Source organism: Mus caroli, unplaced genomic scaffold (assembly GCF_978045245.1).
Source record: "Mus caroli unplaced genomic scaffold, Mus_caroli_1 scaffold_20, whole genome shotgun sequence".
NCBI lineage: Eukaryota > Metazoa > Chordata > Mammalia > Rodentia > Muridae > Mus > Mus caroli.
The window spans coordinates 54,570,549-54,592,537 of NW_028227275.1; the positions used below are offsets into that span (position 1 = coordinate 54,570,549).

Consider the following 21,989-nt stretch of genomic DNA (forward strand, 5'->3'; position numbering starts at 1 on the left):
AGAGGCTTCTCTCTGTGCTCCAGCTGGTGTGCTGTTCAAAATGTGGCCTCAGGGTACAGACCTCCTCTGGAAGCCTGCTTGGCGGCCTATTGGCTGCTTGGATGAGCAGTCTGTTTCCTTAATTTTGAAACATCACACGGAAGCACTAGCAGCTAGCTTCACGGTGCTGTGAGGAAGACAGGTGTTTAGCTGGATCCCGGCCCTAAGGCTCACCCTACCCCCCTTTTCTACTTTGCCTTTTGCCTACATTCAAGTGTCTACAGATTGTCAGTCCACTGGAAGACAGTGTGGGGAACCAGACAGCCTCTGCCTTAAGGTGTCTGCTTAGAGACCCACCTGTGACAGGATCGGCAAAGGTCTAGAGTGGCCAGCCCAAATTTCCTGAGGCAGCGCCATCCAAAGACACTGCCTAATAGTTGTCTCGGTTGTTGTTATTTATATACAGGGTCTATGTAGGCCTGGCTGCCACCATGTAGACCAGGCTGGCTTTGAACTCAGAGGGATCCGCTTGCCTTTGCCTCCCAAGTGCTTGGATTAAAGGTGTGCACTGTCACATCCATATTCACAATATACTGCAGGTTTATTTAATTAATTTATTTATTTACTGGTTTTCATATATTTAAATGTTTGCTTATTGTTAGATCTTTCTTCTGAAGGACAAGAAATGTGTCTACCTGTTCAGTACATGTTTAGATCAGTTCCTGGTGCACCCCTGGGGCTGAAGAGTATTGTTGAATAGAGAAATTTATGTCAGTATATGGAAGGCATGGCGATGAGTGGACATAATAAGGAAGACAATAGAAAAGGTGTTCTAGGGGCTGGAGAGATGCCTCAGCAGTTAAGAGCACTGACTGCTCTTCAGAGGACCTGAGTTCAATTCCCAGCAGCCACATGGTGGCTCACAACCCTCTGTAATGGGATCTGATGCCCTCTCCTGGTGTGTCTGAAGAGAGCAATGGTGTGCTCACATACATTAAATAAATAAAATCTTTTTAAAAAAAGAAAGAAAGCCAGGCGTGGTGGCGCACGCCTTTAATCCCAGCACTCGGGAGGCAGAGGCAGGCGGATTTCTGAGTTCGAGGCCAGCCTGGTTTACAAAGTGAGCTCCAGGACAGCCAGGGCTACACAGAAAAACCCTGTCTCGAAAAAAAAAAAAAAAAAAAAAAAGAAAGAAAAGGTGTTCTAGGTAGAATGTAAAGAGTAAAAAGGCCAAAATCTGGAGGGGTGGAGAAGAGGCCTAGGGGCAAGGACAAAAAACAAGCGATATTGAGAAGTCAGACAGAAGGGCATTATCCAAGATCTGGGCCTTGTCTAGAAAGCAATGGAGAGGGCTGGCAAGATGGCCCAGCGAATAAGAGCATTTACTGTTCTTCTTAAGGTCCTGAGTTCAAATCCCATCTGACACCCTCTTCTGGTGCGTCTAAAGTCAGCTACAGTGTACTTATGTATTAATAATAAATAAATCTTTGTGCCAGAGCAAGCAGGGACTGAGTTTACAGGAGCGAGCAGAGCTGACTGGAGCGAGCAGAGGTCCTAAAAATTCAAATCCCAACAGTGAATTGAAGACTCACAACCATCTGTAGAGATACAGTGTAATCACATACATAAAGTAAATACATCTTTTTTTTTTTTTTTTTTAAAGAAAGCAATGGGGAACCACTTGATCAGGTATTTGTCTAGTAAAACAAGAAGGAAGGAGGGAGGAGAAAGGAACAGAGAAAGAATAAAGGCAGAAGGGAGACAGGGATAAAGAAGAGAAAGAAGAGAGGGAACAAGGCATGGAACATAAGAATAGAAGCAGAAAAGTTCAAGGTCATTCTCATCTACACGGTTTTAGGACAGCCTGGGCTACTGGAGACCTTAAAAAACCAAAACTGACCTAACACACACAAAAGGAGGAAAGCAGAAGTTGACAACAGTTAACAGTTATGTGGAAACGGGTTTCTGAGAGGGTAACAGTAAATGACAGGAGTCTCGGGGCTGGAGAGAGAACTCTCGCTGCTCTTGCAGAGGTCCATTCAGTTCAGTTCCCAGCATCCACAAGATTACTCACTATTGTCTACTCCAGTTCCAGAGGATCCACCACCCTCTTTTGGCCTCTCTGCGTTCTGCATACACAGATGAACATGCAGACAAAACAGTCATAAAGTAAGAATGTTTTTAAAACTAGAGGCTTACTGTTGGCGAGCTGGAGTCACTAGTACAGTGCTGGTAGAGAGAGGATCCTAGTTAAATGAATGGAGGGAGGAGCCAAGGAGTCAGTAGACTTCTAGCTTGTGTGATTGGGTGGCTATGCGTGTCAATCTCGAAGAAAGTGGAGGTGGGAGCAAAGGTGTCTCATTTCTCCTCCCATCTGTGTAGGGTGATGTCGGTTGGTTGTTTCGAGGAGCGCGCCAAAAACAGCCCAGGCGGGCGAGGTGGCTCGTCCCGACGTCATTTCCGAAATACTTCCGGCTCGGGCGTCCCGCAACTTCAGCGCCGGAACTTCCGGCTGGTTCGGCCATCTTGACTCCCTGACCTTGGGCTTCGGCTGCTCCTTGTCCGTGGTCGCTCCGCGCCGTCATGTCTGTCCTGACGCCGCTGCTGCTGAGGAGCCTGACCGGCTCGGCCCGGCGGCTCATGGTGCCGCGGGCTCAGGTCCACTCGAAGCCGGCGCGGGAGCAGCTCGGGGTCGTGGTGAGCGGGACGGACCGGGAGCGGGGAGGTGGGCGAACTGTGGTAGCCTGCGACATTGGCTTGGGTCTGTCCGCAAGGCATGGATGAGACAGTCGCTCGGCTGCTCCTGAACCCTCGGTATTTTCCCCAAGTTCCTGGATGTCAGGTCAGCCCGCTAGTTTGTTTACTCTGTTCGGCCTCTCTAAACCCGTCTCCCTTTCCATTCCCCCCCCCCCCCCCCGCAGGGGAGGGCATGCCTGGTAACTGGCAGCGACGTCATGGTTGTTACTGCTACATTTTATTATTAAGGAGGGCTGCAGAGTTCACCAGGTCTACATCCCCAGAGATGTAGGAGCATTTAGATACTAGGACAATTTTTACTTTTAAAACATTAGTTTAAAAACATGCCGGAGTCGGGCGTGGTGGCGCACGCCTTTAATCCCAGCACTCGGGAGGCAGAGGCAGGCGGATTTCTGAGTTCGAGGCCAGCCTGGTCTACAAAGTGAGTTCCAGGACAGCCAGGGCTATACAGAGAAACCCTGTCTCGAAAAACCAAAAAAAAAAAATAAATAAATAAATAAGTAAAATAAAAACATGAGGCAGGGTCTCATGTAGCCCAGTCTGACCACATTTGACTTTGAACCGATAACCTCTTTAGTGCTGAGATAACAGGCATGTGCCACCACTTGTGGTTTATGTGGTGCTGGGGAATCAAACCCGGGACTTTGTGTTAGGCAAGCACTTTCTTAAAACTACACCGCAGCCAAGGCCCTTTTTTGGAGCTCTTCTGTTTTAACTGACAATGGGTCCTGAATCCAGATATCTGGGCATTGAATTAGGGGTAGAACCAAAGCACTGCCACTGAAGAAACAGTGACAACCAAGCCATGCCCTCTCTTACGCCCATTTAGTGGGAGGTTGAGGCATGAAGACAGAGCTCGGGAATTCAGGCCAGCTTGGGCAACATACTGAGACCCTGTCTCAAAACAAGGGTCTGGGGGCTGGAGAGATGGCGTTTGGTGCATAGCCTCATGAAGGCTGGTCCGGGTTCCAGCACCCATATAACAAGCTTGTAACTCCAGCTCCAACGCATTTGACATCCTGTCCTGACCTTGTGTAAGCATCCAGACACATACCTGTGCTCACACACATGCATCATACAAATATAGATAAAACACATCTTTAAAAGATACAAAACCCCAGCAGGGCAGTGTGGCACACACCTATAATCCAGCATTTATGCTATAGAAGCTGTGGATGTTCAAGGCCAGCCTGGTCTACTGAGTGAGTTCCAGAAATCCTGTCTCTGTGTAGACAACAAACAACAAAAACAAAAAAAGAGAAGAAACTGTATAGAAAGCAAGGACACAGGGAATGATTTATTTAAAAAGTATTCGCTTCACCAGCATGAAGATTTGGCATTGACTACCCAGCAACCGGCTAGTCTTTAGCCCTAGTGGTGGTAGGGGGAGAGGCAGGGAGCTCCCTGGAGCCCACTGTTCAGCTTGTCTAGCCAAAACAGTGAGCTTCAGGTTTAGTGAAAAAAACCTGTCAACAAAAAAAAGAAAAAGAAAGAAAGAAAAGATGGAGAGCTGTTAGATGAGATGCCAGACATCAAGCTCTGGCCTTCACCCACATGGAAAACAGCACACATACACACCAGTGACCATAGTGGCACATGAGTATTTCCAGGACCAGGAACAGGAGAATCTCAAGTTCAAGCCCAGGTCTGGGTGGGGTGCATAGTGAGACTCCTGCCTGTCACCCTTTCCCCCCACAGATAAATACATCTTTTTAAAAACCAAGGACCTTTATTTCAAGGCTGGAAATGGACTTGACCCAGTGTCCCCTCCATCCTTAGAGTCTCTCTGTGTCTGTATCTCCCCCTCTCATGTGCTGGGGATTGAACCTCAGGCCCAAGTTGCTTTCTTTAGTGTGGGTGCTGGATTTTCTGCCTTAGTCTATTTCACTGAGGGACTTCCCATGCCTAAGGACTGCCTGAACTGGGAGCGCCTACAGAATTCTTGCCCTGAGGGATCCTTCTTTCTTGTACTCTATGTAGGATATCACCATTGGGCTCACTTCCTGCTTCGTGTGTTGTCTTCTGCCTGCGGGCTGGGTCCTGTCACACCTGGAGAGCTACAAGAAGCGGGAGTGAAGGGAGCAGTCTTCCCTCATCCTTTGACTAGACCACTCTTGCCAGCCCAACTTGATCATGTTTCCTGCATTCCTGGCTGGCCTTCCCCGGGATCATGTTATTCAATTCCAGTCACCTCTTCTGCAATCATGACCTCTCGATGTCTCCATGGTGACAACTGGGACCACATGTATTGGCTCTGCTTGGTGGGGTCCCCCTTTGTAACAATAAAGTCTATTTAAACCTTGCTCCAGAAATGCATCGTGTCCTCCTGCACCGGGCTTCTGCCTCCACACAGAAACAAGGATGCTGTTGGACATCTGGCTGGTCCAGGCCCAGTGCTAAGGTTTGTTGGGTGTCTGGGAAACACCAGTTGTTATTGAGCACTCTACCTTGATGCTTATCCCTTCCGGTTCCCTTGCCTGTGCCAAGCTATTGGCTCCCTGTAAGTGCATGTGTGCATGCCTAGGGCCCCGTCTTTAAGGCCAGCTTTGTAGCTGGAATCCTTTACCAAGCATCTTTCCTGGCTTGGATGTCCGTCCATGTGCAGGGTCTTGCAAGTAGAGGTGTGGTGGTAACCTGGACACTGCTACCACTTCATGTCAAATTCAAGGCCTCTTACTTTCAGCACTCCTGAATGCTTACCATCTGAGTGGTCTTCCTTATACTTCCTCCTCAGTATTTTGGGGAGGAGCCAGGGGAAGCTGGAAATGACTTCTCTAGCCATGTGGTACATGTGAAGCAATGCCTGCCAAGCTGGAATCCTGTCAGGATCTGTGATGAGCAGCACTCTGGCTCCCCAGCTACCCAGAGAGTGAAATGGCTTTATCTCCCTTTGCATGATTTGTTTGATGACTTGGCTGACTTCCAGATGACACAGAACAGTATTCCCTATGACCATGAGGCTAGGACGGTTGCTGTGAGAGCTGAGGCCCTCCACAAAGTGGTCCACTGCCCTCTTCCTGGAAGCTTCAGGCAGAGCTGGCTCCCTCCATCCCCTTTCTCCTGGCTTTTCTGCATGGTGTTTGCCAATGCCTATATATTCCAAGGCCAGGGATGCTCCCTTAAGGGTAGGAAAGGGCTCCTGCATCCTGAGGGGCTGCTCGTTGAACACAATCCAACTTTGGTGTCTAAGATTGAGGGATTGTGGACCAGCCTCCTGAACCTGTGGTCAGAGTGGGAGAGACTGCTACAAGGTGGGCACAGCTTGGGGTGCTGGCCAGGAGGAGATTGCTACTGCTGGACCTCAAGGGCTCAGTGTGGTGACAAACCCAGCACTGGGACTGACGCTGAGGCGAGGGGATTCAGATTTCCAGACCAGCCTGAGCTACATAGTAAGACACTTTTTTTAAGGATTTATTTACTATTATATGTAGCTGTCTTCAGACACTCCAGAAGAGGGCATCAGATCTCATTACAGATGGTTGTGAGCCACCATGTGGTTGCTGGGATTTGAACTCGGGACCTCTGGAAGAGCAGTCAGTGCTCTTGGTGGTGGTGGGTGGGGTGGCAAGGGCCTTCCTTGCTAGGCCTCTGCTGCCAGAAGAGGGCTCACCTGTGTGGACCTATTCTGCCCATGGAATAGATTATACCTTGATCTTAGAGCCATGGGCTACCTTGAAGCAAGGATGCCTGCCGTACTAAGAGTTTTATTCTAGTTTCTATAGTAACATCACTGCTTTGCCAGGGATTGGTTATCTTGGGATTAGTTATCTCCTATTTTTGTGCCCTTGGAACTCAAGAAATAGATGACAGACACCCTGTCACAGAACTGCTCGAAACCAAAGTTCTGTCTTAAGTCAGTTCAGGCTGGAGGGAAGCCAAGTGGCTATAAGTTCCCAGATCCTGGTCAGAGCCCTTAAGCAGGCTTAGCATCTCAGGGGAGGGTGTAGGGGTGGGCAGGGCAGGAGGCTGGGAGACTCAAAAGTGGACTCAAGATTCCCACTGACTTCTTATGGTTAGAGGCATACTCACAGGCCTGGAATCTGTCACCTTTCACAAGCCAGGGAGCCTTTCTTTTATTTTTATTTTTTTATTTTTTTTTTGGTTTTTCGAGATACGGTTTCTCTGTATAGCCCTGGCTGTCCTGGAACTCACTCTGTAGACCAGGCTGGCTTCGAACTCAGAAATCCACCTGCCTCTGCCTCCCAAGTGCTGGGATTAAAGGCGTGCACCACCACTGCCCGGCCAAGTCAGGGATCTTTAAATGGTGTCCCATAAAGTCAGGCTGTGTGCTCTGAGCTCTCTTGTCTGGTGTGTAATGGGGGGCTGAGGGTTTGGAGACTCCTGTTTGACCTTAGCAAGTCATCCAATCTTGTTTCAGTTTTTGGTATGGCAAAAATAAAGATTATGTGACAGGCAGGATAATGTCACAGCTCTTATCCCTAGAGCCCATGGCCAAGGTGATTTTGCAGATGTGATTAAGGTTCTGGGCCCTGAGGTAAGATTATCCTGGATTATCTGGGTGGCTTAGTGTGGTCACCAGACAAGCCCTACAAACAAGCCCATCCTTGCTGGCTATCACTTTGTAGCTAAGGAATGCTGTGGCCAGAAGCTGAAAACAGCCCTTAGTTTACTGCTGGAAGGATTGGGAGACTTGCAACAGCTCCAAGGATCTGGATTTGGCCAAGCAGCATAGAAAGAGATGGATTCCCTCTGAGCCTCTGGAGAGAATGCAGCCTTAGGGTACCTTGATTTTAGTTCTCATCTCCAGAGCTGAGTTCCTGGGGCATAGGCCATCAGGACTGCTGTTCCAGCTGACTAGACCTCTGGGTGACACACAGTGAACTACATGATGACATTTCCAAGTGGGTCCCCAACCAGGTGTGTGGGAAGAACTCATCTCATGCTACCTTGCTCCACTCATCACTGCTTGTGCTTCAGAGGCTTGGATCCTGCAGGCGACTGTTAACTCAGTTAACTCCTCCTAAGTCCGGCCCCTGCTCAGCTCTGCAGACCTGTGCAGTTCTCATTGCCTCCCTAGTGGGCACAAGAGCACAACTCCACATGTTTTTCTGGTGCCCATGCTCTTGCCCTGCCCTAGAAAGGAGGGTCTACCCTCCCAGGGCCATGTCCCTTCTGTCCTGGTCACTTACATGGCCTCATGCCCCGGAGAGGCTGAGGTTTCATGGCTCCTTGATTCTGGACACAGACAGGCTGATGACTGCACGGGGGGCTTCTGTGCCTTTGCTCCTTTGCCTGCTGTCATCCACCCACCCTTCCACCTGCATCAGCATTGTTTTATTGTTTTGAGACATGGTCTCATATACTCAGCCTGGCTCCAAACTCCCTGTGTAGCTGAAGAGGACCATCTACTTTGGTTCTATACATCCAGAGTGCTGGGATTGGACGCAGGCTACAATACTATGCCCAATTTTTGTGTGGCAATGGGGATCAAATAGGGCTTACTACATGCCAGACAAGCACTCTACTCATTGGGAAATGTCTCCAGCCCATGGGGAGCGCTGTGTCTGTGTCTGCCTGTCTGACATTCGACATTTTCCTCAGTCACTCTTCACCTTATTTATTTATTTATTTATTTATTTATTTAGGTTTTTCGAGACAGGGTTTCTCTGTGTAGCTCTGGCTGTCCTGAAACTCACTTTGTAGGCCAGGCTGGCCTCGAACTCAGAAATCCGCCTGCCTCTGGCTCCCAAGTGCTGGGATTAAAGGCGTGCGTCACCACGCCCGGCCTTTTTTTTTTTTTTTTTTTTTTTTAAAGATTTATTTATTATATGTAAGTACACTGTAGCTGTCTTCAGACACTCCAGAAGAGGGCGCCAGATCTCGTTACGGATGGTTGTGAGCCACCATGTGGTTGCTGGGATCCGAACTCTGGACCTTCGGAAGAGCAGTCGGGTGCTCTTACCCACTGAGCCATCTCACCAGCCCAAGATTTATTTATTATTATATCTAAGTACACTGTAGCTGTCTTCAGACATACCAGAAGAGGGCGTCATATCTCATTACAGATGGTTGTGTGGTTACTGGGATTTGAGCTCTTAACCAATCAGCCATCTCTCCAGCTCGAGGCCTGGTTTCTTATTGCACCTGAAGCTTGCTGTATTGGCTATATTGGCAAGGCAAGATCCAAGATCCACTAGCATCCACTTCTCCAGTGCTGGAGTTGCATGCTGTTGACACGCTCAGCTTTATGTGGGTGGTGGGTATCAAAACTCTGGTCTTCAGGATTTTGCAGCAAACACTACCCAATGAGCTATTTCCCAGTCACTATGGCAATCTTTTTGATAAAGGCTTTCATACTGCTATCCTGGCTGGGGTAGAATTTAATTTATAGCCCAGACAGGCCTAGAACTCAGTAATGCTCCTGTCTCAGCCTCCTGTGTGTTGAGACTACAGATCTGATCCACCAGCTCAACTTTGTCACTGGTTTTGGACCTTTGTGAGTTTGTGAATTGGGAGGCAGGGACAACGTGTAAGGATGTGCCAAGGGTTAGTTGCAAGTGAGGTTAGATGCTTTGGGATAGTCAGAAGCCAGGAAGTGGTGAAAGGTGCAGGACAGATGGTAAGGGAGTAAGAGAATAGCTGCTATCCACCAGATAAGCAGGCATCGACCAGAGCTAAGCAAGCCATGCATGGTTGTCCACACCTGTAACCCCAGCACGCAGGAGTGGAGGCAAGTGGGTTGGAAATCAACCTGGACGTATGAAATAGAAACTGGAAGCAAGGATTTGACTGGTAATGTGATTCAGCAGGACATGAGCTTGGGGTGTGAGAAGCCTGGGCCAATCCTCACCTCTTAAATAAATAAAGCAACTTAACAAAGGTTTAAGTACAAAAGGAAATCATGAAAGGTTGGAAGGAGTCAGGAGGGGGTGGAAAGAAATGAGTGTGACTAAAACAGAAAGGGAAGGCCCTGCAGAGAAGCAGATAGCCCTTATCTTTACTGTGTCTGGATTCCTGTCCTACTGTGTGTTTACACCAGTTGGAGAAACTGAGTGAATGCTATGGTAGATCTTTATTGTTTAAAATAATAAAAGGCTGGAGAGATGGCTCTAGTGCTTCAAAGAACGTGCTGCTCTTGCAGAGGACCTGGTTACCTCTAACTCCAGCGGATCCCATGTTTTTGGCCTCCATGGGTTTCTGCACTCACAGACACACTTAACATTTAAAATATTTTTAAGGGCTGGAGAGATGGCTCAGTGGTTAAGAGAACTGTCTGCTCTTCCAGAGGTCCTAAGTTCAATTCCCAGCGACCACATGGTGTCTCACAACCATCTGTAATGGATCTGACACTCCCTTCTGGTGTACTTGTGTACATACAATAAATAAATCTTTTTTTTTAAAGTTACCAGCCGGGCATGGTGGCGCACGTTTTTAATCCCAGCACTTGGGAGCCAGAGGCAGGTGGATTTCTGAGTTCGAGGCCAGCCTGGTCTACAAAGTGAGTTCCAGGACAGCCAGGGCTATACAGAGAAACCTTGTCTCGAAAAAACCAACCAACCAAACAAACAAAAAAGTTACCTGGAAATCATCTATAAAGTTTAATATAAAATAATAGCAATAATACCAGACTGTGGCAGCACATGCATTATGGAAGCAGAGGCAGGTGAATTTCTGAGTTCAAGGCCAGCCTGGTGTACAGTCAGGGCTACACAGAGAAACCCTGTCTTGAAAACCAAACCAAACTTCAAAACCCCAAAACTAGATACCAAAGATGCTATTAAGAGAAATTATGCCGGGCGTGGTGGTGCATGCCTTTAATCCCAGCACTTGGGAGGCAGAGGCAGGCAGATCTCTGAGTTCAAGGCCAGCCTGGACTACAGAGCGAGTTCCAGGACAGCCAGGGCTACACAGAGAAACCCTGTCTGGAAAAACCACAAAAAGAGAGAAGTTAGAGGCTGGGGAAAGAGGAGACGGCTCAGAGGGTGTGGTGCTTAGTGGGTCCACATGCTAGAGGGAGAGAGTCCTACAAGCTGCCCACTGACCTCTGCACTGTCAGGGCAGCCTCCTACACCAATACACATACAAAAGATCTAATAAGAATATAAATGGGGGGGCAGAAGAAATGGCTCAGTGGTTAGGGATACTGGCTGCTCTTCAGAGGACCTGAGTTTAATTCCCAGCAACCACATAGTGGTTCACAGAAATCTGTAATGAGATCTGATTCCCTTTTCTGGTGTGATCAAGACAGAACACTCATATAAAATAAATAAACAAATTTTAAAATAAAAGGAAAGAATATGTTTTAAAAGTTATAACTGGCCGGGCGTGGTGGCACATGCCTTTAATCCCAGCACTTGGGAGGCAGAGGCAGGCGGATCTCTGAGTTCGAGGCCAGCTTGGTCTACAGAGTGAGCTCCAGGACAGCCAGGGCTACACACAGAAACCCTGCCTTGGGAAAAAAAAAAAAAAAAGTTATACCTTACGCTCTGGCTTCCAATTTCTCACTATAGAAGGTCCTTCCATGACCACAGTCTATCAGCACTCACGGGACTGCCAGGTTGAGTGGCTCACACTATTGTTAACTCTACCTATACCCTTCGATGCCCGCTTCTAGCTTTCCCAGGGACCAGTCTTGCGTGTGGTACATATACATACACAGCTAAATCTTCAAAATATATATATATATAAAGGAGGTGGGCTGGCAAGATGGCTCAATGGGTAGTGTTTGCCACACGAATCTGACAACCTTTGTTCCATCTCCAGGACCCATGTACAAGTGGAGAGAATGGACTTTATAAAAGTGTGCTCTTTCACACAACCACTTTGGCACACACAGCCTTCCACACACTATAGACACAATAATAAAAATTTTAACAAAAGAATGATAGCTGATGACAAAGGACACAATTTCTTTTTGGCTCCTCCCCCCTTTTGCTTTTTCTGTTTTTATTGTTTTTCGAGCAGGGTTTCTTTGTATAGCAATTCCCCCTTTTATTTTTACTTTTATTTATTTATTTATTTATTTTTGATACAGGGTTTCTCTGTGTAGTCTGTGAGTCTGAAACTCACTCTGTAGACCAGGTTGGCCTCTACTCAGAGATCCACATGCCTCCCTAGTGCTGGAATTACCACGCCTCGTCTGTACTTGATTTTTCTAATTTTTTTTTTTTTTTTTTTTTGGTTTTTGAGACTGGGTTTCTCTGTGTAGCCCTGGCTGTCCTGGAACTTACTCTGTAGATAAATCTTTAAAAAGAGCTTTTCCACCCTGGCCTCTGTTACCTGGACTGGTAGACCGACCATACAGGAGCTGGAGTTGGGACTAGTAAGGACAGAGAACTGATATTCTGGAGGGTAAAAGGAATCTGTGTGGCTCAGTGATGGCTATAGCCAGGCTACCAAGAAGTAAATGCCTTTTCCTGCAAACGCTCTTGTGTTTGCTTTTCAGGGTACACAGGGCCTGCAAAATTCATTTCTCAGAATAGAGACATAACTCAAAGAAAATGGGTAGCTTCGGCAAAAATTAGCAAAGATGGCCACTTTTTGGCTCAGGTTTTGTTTGGTTTGGTTTGGTTTGCTCTGAGACAGGTTCTCTTGTAGCCAAGCCTTGCCTGAAACTCCAGGATTACCTTGAACTCCTGATCCTCCATTCTTTCTCCACCTTTCACATGTTCGGATTATGGACTCAAATCCTTGCTTTCAAATGGCTCTGCTTTCTCAAATAGGAGGACATATAGCCCAAAGTTAGGTCGAGGGTTTTGGTTTGGATATCAAGGGAAGATGCTCCCGTGCTGGAAACAGGTCTTTACAGCTTTAGAGAACAGACTCAGTGGTGAGAGGCAAGAGGCTCAGGAGGTTGTCACCACTTCCTGTCTCGAGGTGGCTCTGCGCTCCGCACTGCAGCTACCGTCGTGTACCTTGAAAGTATGCGCAGCTGGGATTAACCTTCTAGTGACTTTAATTCCATCTTGTTCCTTATCTTAGTTACACAACCTGCGTTTCAAACTTCAGTATAGAGAAAACAGAAGTGACTCGAGGAGGCCCTTAGCCCCGCAGGACCTTTGGGAAAGTGGAATGTGGAAGCGCGCGTGGGGTCCCTTCTCCAAGGGACTCCAGCCCCCAAACTCTCCAGGGCAGCAGGAGCAGCCCAGGCCCTGACGACTGCCAAAGGGAGCCTGTTGCTAGGGGCGTTGCGAAGGAGGGGCCACAAGGAGGGGCTCGCTTCCGGGAGGAGGGCAATTAATAACCCGGAAGCGATCGCCAGTGCGGCGCTGTTTAAAGATGGCGGCGGAGGAACCTCAGCAGCAGAAGCAGGAGCCACTGGGCAGCGACTCCGAAGGTACGAACGGAGGGAAGGATGTCCTTCCCGGGCTAGCGGGGGCAATCCTCGGCCCGCCGTTCCCGAGGAACTCGGGGAGTCAGGGCCCCGGGGAGTAGGCGCAGCGTGCGACCGAGCCCTTCCCCGCGTCTCCTCCCCTCCCCCTCACAATGGAAGCAGGGCCGCGGCGACCCCCGGCCGGGCGGGGCGGCCGGGACTCGGCCTCTCGCGCACGCCTGGGGCGGGGCCTGGGCCGCCCCGCCTCCGCCGGTCCCGTGGCCTCCTCGGCCGGCTCCCACAGTCCGCCCGCCGGAGTCCTCGCCGTCAAGCCGAGGCCTAGGCCGGGGCCGAGCTGCTGAAAGGCGTTGAGGAACGCCGGGCTTCCAAGGACGAAGTCCCTGCTGGGCCGTTTGGGATGCCATTGGCGGCTCTTTGCCTTAGAGCTTGTGCTGGCCTTTCAGCTCCTTTGAGCGGATCCAGGCATTGTTTTCCTAGATTCCTGGTCTTTAAAAAAGACAGAAACCAGTCACACCTTCTCCCTGTCTCCCAAGAACTTGAGCTCTAGGGGTTGAGTAAGTCTCATGAGTGGGAGGGACAGTCCTGTTGTAGGACATGGTGGGAAGCTCAGCTGAGAACCTACGATAACCAGGCCCCAAAGGATTGGCTTTAAAAAGCCAGTCATAATCGCACACCCTACTCTTAACTCCACACTATATACCAGAGGTTGAGGGCTAGGAAACCCAGATACGCAGAAAGAAATTGTTCTCCATCACATCTAAGAAGGATCCAAGACTAGAAACTCCTACCGTAGCTGCTTAGAGTCCTCAGAATGAACGCCCCGAATCCATGGATGACTCTAGAGAGTGCTTAGGTAGTCGTTGCTGCTGGCAGGATCCCAACGTATTTTGATGATGGGAGCAAGGTGATGGCAGAGGTGAGGGGAGAGGGCTTTGGCAAGTGACATGTCCAAGAGTTCAGACTGGAATTTTACAAATGTGGACTTGACCTTGGACAAGATGGAGTCACCTCTGTTTTTTGTTTTTGTTTTGTTTTGCTTTTGTTTTTTAATTTGGAAAATGAATAATACAGGGGACCACAGAGGGACAAAGGGTGTGTCTCAGTAAAGTGCATGCTTACAGGATGCTCTCATTCCTCCTAGGGCTCCACCCCTTCATCCTGCTTTCTCCCAGAGGCTCCCTTCCCCAGAGCATTTCCTAGATGCTACAGAGTGCTTTTAGAAGGCAGGGAGGAAGGAATATCGGGGCTGCAAGAGAGCTTTGGAGGTGGTCTTTACTTGTCATTTTACTTTACTTATTTATATTTATATTTACTTATTTCTTGAGGTTACCAGATAGAAGCCAGGGCTTCACACCTACAGGACAAATATCTCTTTACCACTGGGTCTCAACCCCAGCCCTATTTTTTTTTTTTCCTTCCAAGATAAAGGCTTGCTATATTTCCAGAGCTGATCTCTAACTCCTAGGCTTCTTAATCCTGCTCTGGTCTCCTGGCCTCGTCTGTAATTGCTCCCTTGTTTACTTTTATTTTTTAGAGATTAGTTTATATAGACTTGTGGTCTTCCTACCTTAGCCTCCCAAATGACTTAGCTACTTTCACCAAAAGATGAGGAAATGAGAACTCAAAGAAGGAAGGACTTTGCTAAGAATACACAGTGGGGTGTAAGGCATAGGGCTCCAGATCCCAGACCTGTCCTGCCAAAGCTGCCTGCCGTAGAGATAGACCCCACAGGAACCCTTGGTCGGCACCTCCTTTTCTCCTTTTTCTAGGTGTCAGCTGTTTGGCCTACGATGAAGCCATTATGGCTCAGCAGGACCGAATTCAGCAAGAGGTGAGGTGCTGAAGAAAGTTGGGAAGGGAGGACCTGAGGGCTTTGTGGTGGGGATGCATAGGCCTGAGGCCTAATGTCTATTTTGAAGCCCTCCCCTCTCAAGTCTATTTTAGGCACTTTATGCTTTTATGGGGGCTGCTGTGCTGCTGGATGGCTAGGCCAGCACCCCTTTTGTAGGTGTTAGGCGTGGTTTCCTCAGTCTTCTGCCTCCCTGCAGATTGCTGTGCAGAATCCTCTGGTGTCAGAGCGGCTGGAACTCTCAGTTCTGTACAAGGAGTATGCTGAGGATGACAACATCTACCAACAGAAGATCAAGGTAGGATCCTGGCCAAAGGGGCAGGACAGAGCCTGTTTCAGCCCTGCTTCTTGTCAGGCCTAATGTCTGAGAGGGTCGGGTGTTGGGCGGGGACACACCTCTTATTGCTAGTTCTTGAAGTGTGGCCTCTGGACTGAGACTTCATTCACATCAGATTACCACTCAGCAGCTGTCTTCTTGACAGGTCCTTCAGTGTCTCTGAGCCCTGGGTGGTGTCCTCATCTGTAAAATAGGGACAGTGAAAGCATCTGCCTGTAGGGTGGCTGTAAGGTTGAGGTAGGTGATGCTCAGGTGGGACCAGGTACAGGCTGGGCGGGCACTGACAACTCAGTAGCCAGCCAGGGGCCAAACTTGCTGGTGTTGGGATGGGTAGATTGGTCACAGAGACCTGTCCTATAGTCTGTCTACTGGATCTTTGTGGAGAACAGGCCTCTTCTGTGTGTCTCTGCTGCATCACTCAAACTGAGGCAAGCTTCTTTACCAGTAACCCCAAAAGCTGGGAGCAGTGGCGCTTGAACTGTAACCCTGTGATGAAACAGTATTTAGTAGGCAGCCTGAGAGTTAAGGAATGGTGTACTTCCGTCTTCCTCCAAAGAACATGGTGTTAGTGTCCTCTGCTTGCAAGTGGGGCCTTCAGGTGCTCACACAGGTAACCCCGTACAGCAGCAGCACAAGACTGAAGCTGCCTGAGAGGTGAACTGGGAGCAGCATAGCTTACAAATAGCCAAACATGGGAGTGAGTGTCCGTAGTTATTCCCGTTGCCAGAGAAGCCAGAAGTCATGAGCTTTCCTGACTCTGAGCAGTTGGCAGATAATGAAAACTTCAACTGTTATGTAGGGCTGAGGTACAGCTAGCTCAGAAGTAGTAACCTGAGCCCAGTATTTGCAAAGCTCTTAAGTTCTGTCCTTAGCATCTGAAGGGAAATGTGTGGACTAAATAGCCCCTGTTCAGCCTAGATCAGCTGTCCACAGTCTCTGATCACTTTACCCAGTGCTCAGGGGTTTGGGATTTTACCAGAATATGTATGAGGAGGAGGTAACAGCCTTGATTTTTGAGCCAGGTCGACCTCTGCTCTCCAGTCGTGTGACCTCAGACAGTGCTGGGTTTCTGGCTAGAGTTATTTCCAGCCCATGGGGCAAGTTTAGGGAACATGTTGAATTGAGTACTGCTGTGCCCAGCAAGCACTTCGAAGGCAGCAGGCTCTTCTCTCCCATGTGGCCCATCCAGGGCCACCTGTTCTACTAAGCTGCCCTGTAAAACCAACAGGAGGTCCTTAGGTTCTTAGCAGTGAGTCATTTAGCAAACTGTTTGAATGTTTACAGCAAGGTACCGCAGCACCCTAACCTTCCTCTCTGCGTACCTCGTTCTTCCTGGGTGGTGATGGCAAAACCAGGATGGCTGTATACTTGGCTCCTGCATGGAGGAGTGGACTTTGTGAGGAAGTGGGCGTGAGCCCTCTACAGGCTGCCTGACAGTATGTGCCCAGTGAGCCTACAATAGCAGAGTGGCTAGACTGAGCAGCCTTAGTGTAGTGGTCATGTTACATTCACCAGGCACTGGAGGTACCACACATACTGGGGACTGCAACACAGTCTTGCTTCTGTGGTGCTTACGGCGGGCAGTGCAAGACCAGATACAAACCAAAAGGTATATGTGGTGGTCAGCATGCCTTTAATCCCAGGAGAAATGAGGCAGGAGGATCAAGGTCAACGTGGGCTAACATAGCAAAACCCTGTCCCAACTCTATAACACAACACTACACACACACACACACACACACACACACAATTTGGTTGTTAGAGGTGGTTAGTACGTGGAGAGAAATGAAGGAGTGGGAGACCTTGCCCTCCCTCCCTGCCTCCCTCGGCTCTTCAAGACAGGGCTTCTCTGTGTAACAGAGCCCTGGCAGTCCTGGACTTGCTTACGTAGACCAGACTGGCCCTGAACTCCAGAGATCCTCCTGCTTCTGTCTGCGGTTAAAGACATGTTCATCCATGCCTAGCTGAGAATTTGCATTTTAAATAGGGGTAGAGGGCAAGAGCCTCTATGAAAGATGTATTTGATGAACAGACAGAAGCAAGATGCCAGGTGACAGGGTGTTCAAGGGGAGTGGGGCTGAGGTTGGTTTAATAAGTGGACACCTGGGCAGGCTGGAGCCTCCATGAAAGCCAGTTTGGCCTGGGAATGTCTGGATGCTTCAAAGGATGCAGAGAGGAAGAAGGCTTAGCTGTAAGGTTACTGTTGCTTCAGGGTGAAAATAGGTTTCAGGGGACAGTGGAGGAAGAGGGAGTAATGAGAGGCTTTGACAGTAAAACATTAAGCAGGCGTGATAGACCAGGAGTGGCTGTGTGGTGATACATTTGGGTGCTAGGTGTGTTGAAGGAAGAGCCTAAGGGATCTACTGTTTAGTAGATGGGTTGGGACAGAAGTGAGCCATCTCTGAGGTAATTGAAAGCCTAGGTGAAGATCAAGTTGGTGCAAACCAGCTGTGCCAGTGGAGATGTCTCAGACATGGAAGAGGTGTCGGAGGCAGAGCATCTAAGGTGGAACTCTATCTAGGTTTGGTGGTCTTGAATTTCAGCCCCAGGCAAGATTACAGCAAGTTCAAGGCCAGCCTGTACTGCAAAATGAGACCTTGTCTCAAAACCAAAATGAAAGGAAATAGTGTATCTGTGACTAAGAGGTAAAGATCCTGTCAGGCCTCTGGTATTTATAGGGCAGGCAGGAAACCCTGTGTTTGGGTTGTAACTGGCAGGTGTCTTACAGAAGGATACTGTGTCCTCTGGTGGAGCCTGACCTTTCAGAGTGGAGAAGGATGCGGGGTAGCCTGGGAGAGGACAGGTGAAAATGCTGCGAAGAAGGGTAGTGCTGCCACTGTCCAGGGCTAGGCTGGGGAGGGTTCTTAACATTGGCCAGACAGAAGCTGCCCACACAAGTTTCTGTCTTTATTGGGAGGCCTACCTGGATCTTATATGACTCTGGAGTCAAAACTGATAGTAAGATGTCCTTGAATCTGAGGGACAGGAACTGGTAGTGAATATTGGGGCAGCATAGTGGCAGATGAGATGTCAGGGCCATATTTTCAGTGTAAAAGGACTCTCATTACTGACAGTTGTCTGAGGGTAGTCATCTGAGGAAGGAGCAGACACAAGAGGTGACCAGGGCCAGGGTTGTCCAGATGGGTAAGACCTGTTACTGAGCAGTACTAGGAGTCTGTGTCATGGGATGTGCTTCATCTCGAAGCAGGAAGGGCTGAAGGAGGTGGTCCCTGTTGTGGGCAGCATGGTTAGAAGGTGAAAGTGTATTGGAGAGCTAGTTTAGCCCCAGACTGTAGGGAGAGCTTCTCTGTGGCTAGAGCCCTGCTGGACAGGGCAGCTGGTAGTATGGCCTGTCCTGTTCCCGTTTGTCTTGCTTGCATTAAAGACCTTAAAAAGCTGTATTAGTCAAGAACAGATTTAGTCACTTGTTTTTAAACAAAGCTCTAGCCAGTGGTACCCACATGGCTTAGCAGCTGGTGACCGTACAACCATTGACACATAAGTGCATAGCTTCCAGGAGTGCCAGTGGGTTACTTGGTGTCCCCATTCAGAAGCCAGGAGGTGGGAACCCGGAGCTCAGTTGCCACCTGCTGCTCTAGCCATTTCTTGGGCTGGTGAATGTTAAGCTGAGCTGCATCTCTGCAGGACCTCCACAAAAAGTACTCATACATACGGAAGACCCGGCCTGATGGCAACTGCTTCTACCGAGCGTTCGGCTTCTCCCACCTGGAGGCACTGCTGGATGACAGCAAGGAACTGCAGCGGTGAGGAGGACGGGCACTGGGGCTCTGGGCCTCTCGTGAGGGTCAGGGCCTTAGGCCAGCCATCATTTGGGTTGCTTGGGGACTTCTTTTTGAGCTTGGTGGGTGTCCTTGTCTAGGCAGGACTGGGCTGGCTAGGGCCTTGCTCTGCTAGCCGAGGAGCCCATATTGGCTTCCCTTTTTTTTTTTTTTTTTTTTTTGGTTTTTCGAGACAGGGTTTCTCTGTGTAGCCCTGGCTGTCCTGGAACTCACTTTGTAGACCAGGCTGGCCTCGAACTCAGAAATCCGCCTGCCTCTGCCTCCCGAGTGCTGGGATTAAAGGCGTGCACCACCACGCCCGGCCATATTGGCTTCCCATTCCTTCCCACCTACAGGTTCAAAGCTGTGTCTGCCAAGAGTAAAGAGGACCTGGTGTCCCAGGGCTTCACTGAATTCACAATCGAAGACTTCCACAACACGGTGAGGGAGCCCACCAGTTTCAGGCTGGGTTAATGTATGGTAAGCTGTTGCCATCTTCCTCATCTTACCTTTTGTCCCTGGGTGGGGCAGTTCATGGACCTTATCGAGCAGGTGGAGAAGCAGACCTCAGTGGCTGACCTGCTGGCCTCCTTCAATGACCAAAGCACCTCAGACTACCTTGTGGTCTACCTGCGACTGCTCACCTCAGGCTACCTGCAGCGGGAGAGCAAGTTCTTCGAGCACTTCATCGAGGGAGGCCGGACTGTTAAGGAGTTCTGCCAGCAGGTGCCACCTCCTCTCCCACTCTGCTCTGGGGCCCTCCTTTTCTTGTGTGTGTCAGGGTGGGGCATGCCAGAGTGCACTGTGGGACCTGGGGGAGGGGTCCTGGGACAGGGCTGACCTGCCCTGTGCCACAGGAGGTGGAGCCCATGTGCAAGGAGAGCGACCACATCCACGTCATCGCCCTGGCCCAGGCCCTCGGTGTGTCCATCCAAGTGGAGTACATGGACCGCGGGGAGGGCGGCACCACCAACCCACACGTCTTCCCCGAGGGCTCCGAGCCCAAGGTCCACCTTCTCTACCGACCTGGACACTACGATATCCTCTACAAATAGGACCGGCTGGCCTGTTGTGCCCTGCCTGCCTCCCCCTGCCAGGCGCTAGACATGTACAGAGGGTTTTCTTTCTTTTTTTTTTTTTTTTCTTTTTCTTTTTTTTTTTTTTTTTTTTTTGTGTGTGGTTGTAAATGGTCATATTTCACTCCTCCCTTCTCCTGTCATAGAACCTTCCATGTTTTATTAAAGGGGATGCTGGTGGTGAGCCCGAGTGTGCGCTTCCCTGCTCACCTGCCCGCTGGCTGCCTTGTGTCTGGCTGTCCCTGTCCCCAGGATGGGTCCCCCAGCTTTCCACCTATCCACCCCAAGCATTCCTGCCAAGAGAAGTTGGAAGGGACCAGGCCTCTGTGGGCCCCTTCTGGTTCCTTGGAGTTCTGCTCTCTACCCATAGGCCTGCCCTTTCTTCCTTAGCCTCCCAAGGGTTTCTGTGGGAACTTGACCAGAGGTCTCAAGCCACCCATACAAAGCACTTACAGACTTGCTGTTCTGGCCAGGGCCCCCAGATACAACTCTCTGCCAACCTTCAAGGGCCTGCATGATTGACGAGTGCTGGGAGGAGGCTGGCCGAGAGTGGGGTGGAGCAGCTAAGCATCCTCTGGGCCCTGGAGGAGCTGCCTGGTGTGAGAGAGACATTCTAGTAGGGCTTGCCTGTTCCCTGTTCCCCAGAGCCCCTGCCTGTGCCTGCTCTGCACCCCCTTTGCTTGGGCCATATCTGCATTACCTGCCTCTTTGCCTTCTCCTCCCCACCCCCAGCACATGTGGGGTCTCAGCCCAGGCTGTGAGCTCCTTGGGGGCAGGCCCTCAATAAATGTGAAGTGCTGCTGCCGCTGCCTCTGCTGTCTGGCCCATGCATCTACCCTCCTGGCTCACCCAGGGCTGTTGTAGCCTCTTGAAGCAAGATGTCCAAGACACCACCCCTAACAGGGGCTACCTTCCTGGGGAGTCGGGGAGGAGGGAGAACCCAGCCAGACCCAGACAGTGAGGGCTGAGCCAGACAGCTTTATTAGGAGGCTTCTGAAAGGCAGGGCTGAAGGAAAGGACAGAACCCTGTGGTGGCCAGGCTGGAACAAGCTGTAGGCTTCTGAGACCTCTCAAAGCTGGGAACGAAGTTCTACAGGCCCAGGTGGGTCTGAGGGCAGAGCAGATAGGTTAAAGGGAATTGAGGAATTCTGAAAGCCCCAGGGCCCCTCCCTGCCTTCACCACCCCACTGCATGGAGGTAAGCGATAGCAGATTGAGCAGGTGTTAGAGGTCCAGGTTAGTAGTGTAGAGCGGCCACACGGTACTGGGCCAGGCCCTGCTTACCAGTCCTGTTCAGGGTGGGCTGTGGGAACCTCAGGCTGGAAGGCAGAGGACAGTGAGAGATGCCCCGGGGCATTGGGGGAGGGGTGGGCTGGCCTGGGGTGACCAGGAGGAAAACAAGGGCACATACCTACTGGGAAATAATGGGGCAGGCGCTCCCGGTAAATGCCCTCGTCCTTCTCCAGGAACACACAGATGATGAGCCGATCCACCTGTGCCAGGGAGACTTGCTCAGCTTGGGCCAGGCCTCCACTGGCCTCTCAGTGCTGGTACTGTGTGCTCCCCCAAATGCACCTGCCCTTGTGGTGTCTCTACCATGGGTGCACTGTACACCACAGGAGATTGGAGGATTCACGGTACCATTTATAGAAGGGGTTCAGACTGCAGACTCACTCCTTCCCATCTGTCTCGCAACAAACAGGCCTGGCCTAGGGAGTGGGCTGGGGGAGGACAGGTACTGACCCGCCACAGCTCAGCGCTAGGCACCCAGGCTTCCGCCTCACTGCCAACCTCTGTCAGCTCTCACCTTGTCCTTGTGCTGCTCCAGCCATTCCCGCAGCGAGGCCAGCACTACTTCTGCAGCCTCCTCATTGGGGTAGCCTGAGGGCAGGGTCTGGTGAGTCCACATCTGGCCCTGC

The 21,989-nt window shown here is 50.1% G+C and overlaps 3 protein-coding genes across 5 annotated transcripts in view; 2 read left to right on the forward strand and 1 right to left on the reverse strand.

Moving 5' to 3' along the window:
- The first annotated feature begins 2,474 nt into the window (after nt 1–2,474).
- Cox8a (cytochrome c oxidase subunit 8A) lies at nt 2,475–5,039 on the forward strand. The gene is made up of 2 exons (XM_021151945.2): nt 2,475–2,676; nt 4,717–5,039. The coding sequence occupies exons 1-2, from the start codon at nt 2,563–2,565 to the stop codon at nt 4,810–4,812; spliced, it is 210 nt and encodes a 69-aa protein (XP_021007604.1). The 5' UTR covers nt 2,475–2,562; the 3' UTR covers nt 4,813–5,039.
- A 7,884-nt stretch (nt 5,040–12,923) lies between these two features.
- Nucleotides 12,924–20,880, forward strand: Otub1 (OTU deubiquitinase, ubiquitin aldehyde binding 1). Its single transcript, XM_085834128.1, has 7 exons — nt 12,924–13,033; nt 14,800–14,861; nt 15,079–15,177; nt 18,862–18,980; nt 19,352–19,436; nt 19,527–19,721; nt 19,853–20,880. The coding sequence occupies exons 1-7, from the start codon at nt 12,976–12,978 to the stop codon at nt 20,048–20,050; spliced, it is 816 nt and encodes a 271-aa protein (XP_085690254.1). The 5' UTR covers nt 12,924–12,975; the 3' UTR covers nt 20,051–20,880.
- A 149-nt stretch (nt 20,881–21,029) lies between these two features.
- Macrod1 (mono-ADP ribosylhydrolase 1) overlaps nt 21,030–21,989 on the reverse strand; it is a 143,764-nt gene continuing 142,804 nt past the window's right edge. For 2 of the 3 annotated variants that reach the window (XM_085834127.1, XM_085834126.1), the window contains 3 exons: nt 21,878–21,951; nt 21,482–21,563; nt 21,030–21,179 (listed from right to left, as the gene is read on the reverse strand). In XM_085834127.1, the coding sequence (XP_085690253.1) occupies nt 21,142–21,179; nt 21,482–21,563; nt 21,878–21,951 (194 nt within the window). In that variant the 3' untranslated portion in view covers nt 21,030–21,141. Of the gene's footprint in view, nt 21,180–21,354; nt 21,390–21,481; nt 21,564–21,877; nt 21,952–21,989 lie in introns of all 3 variants that reach the window. The other variant, XM_021151365.3, reaches the window with a different exon arrangement.

What these genes read in the sequence shown, in the direction of transcription:
- Otub1 (XM_085834128.1), top strand. Translation starts at nt 12,976, where the DNA reads ATGGCGGCGGAGGAACCTCAGCAGCAGAAGCAGGAGCCACTGGGCAGC. An exon ending in TCTACCAACAGAAGATCAAG is followed by an intron (nt 15,178 to 18,861) that starts GTAGGATCCTGG and finishes GCATCTCTGCAG; the next exon opens with GACCTCCACAAAAAGTACTC. An exon ending in TCGAAGACTTCCACAACACG is followed by an intron (nt 19,437 to 19,526) that starts GTGAGGGAGCCC and finishes TGGGTGGGGCAG; the next exon opens with TTCATGGACCTTATCGAGCA.
- Cox8a (XM_021151945.2), top strand. Translation starts at nt 2,563, where the DNA reads ATGTCTGTCCTGACGCCGCTGCTGCTGAGGAGCCTGACCGGCTCGGCC. An exon ending in GGGAGCAGCTCGGGGTCGTG is followed by an intron (nt 2,677 to 4,716) that starts GTGAGCGGGACG and finishes TACTCTATGTAG; the next exon opens with GATATCACCATTGGGCTCAC.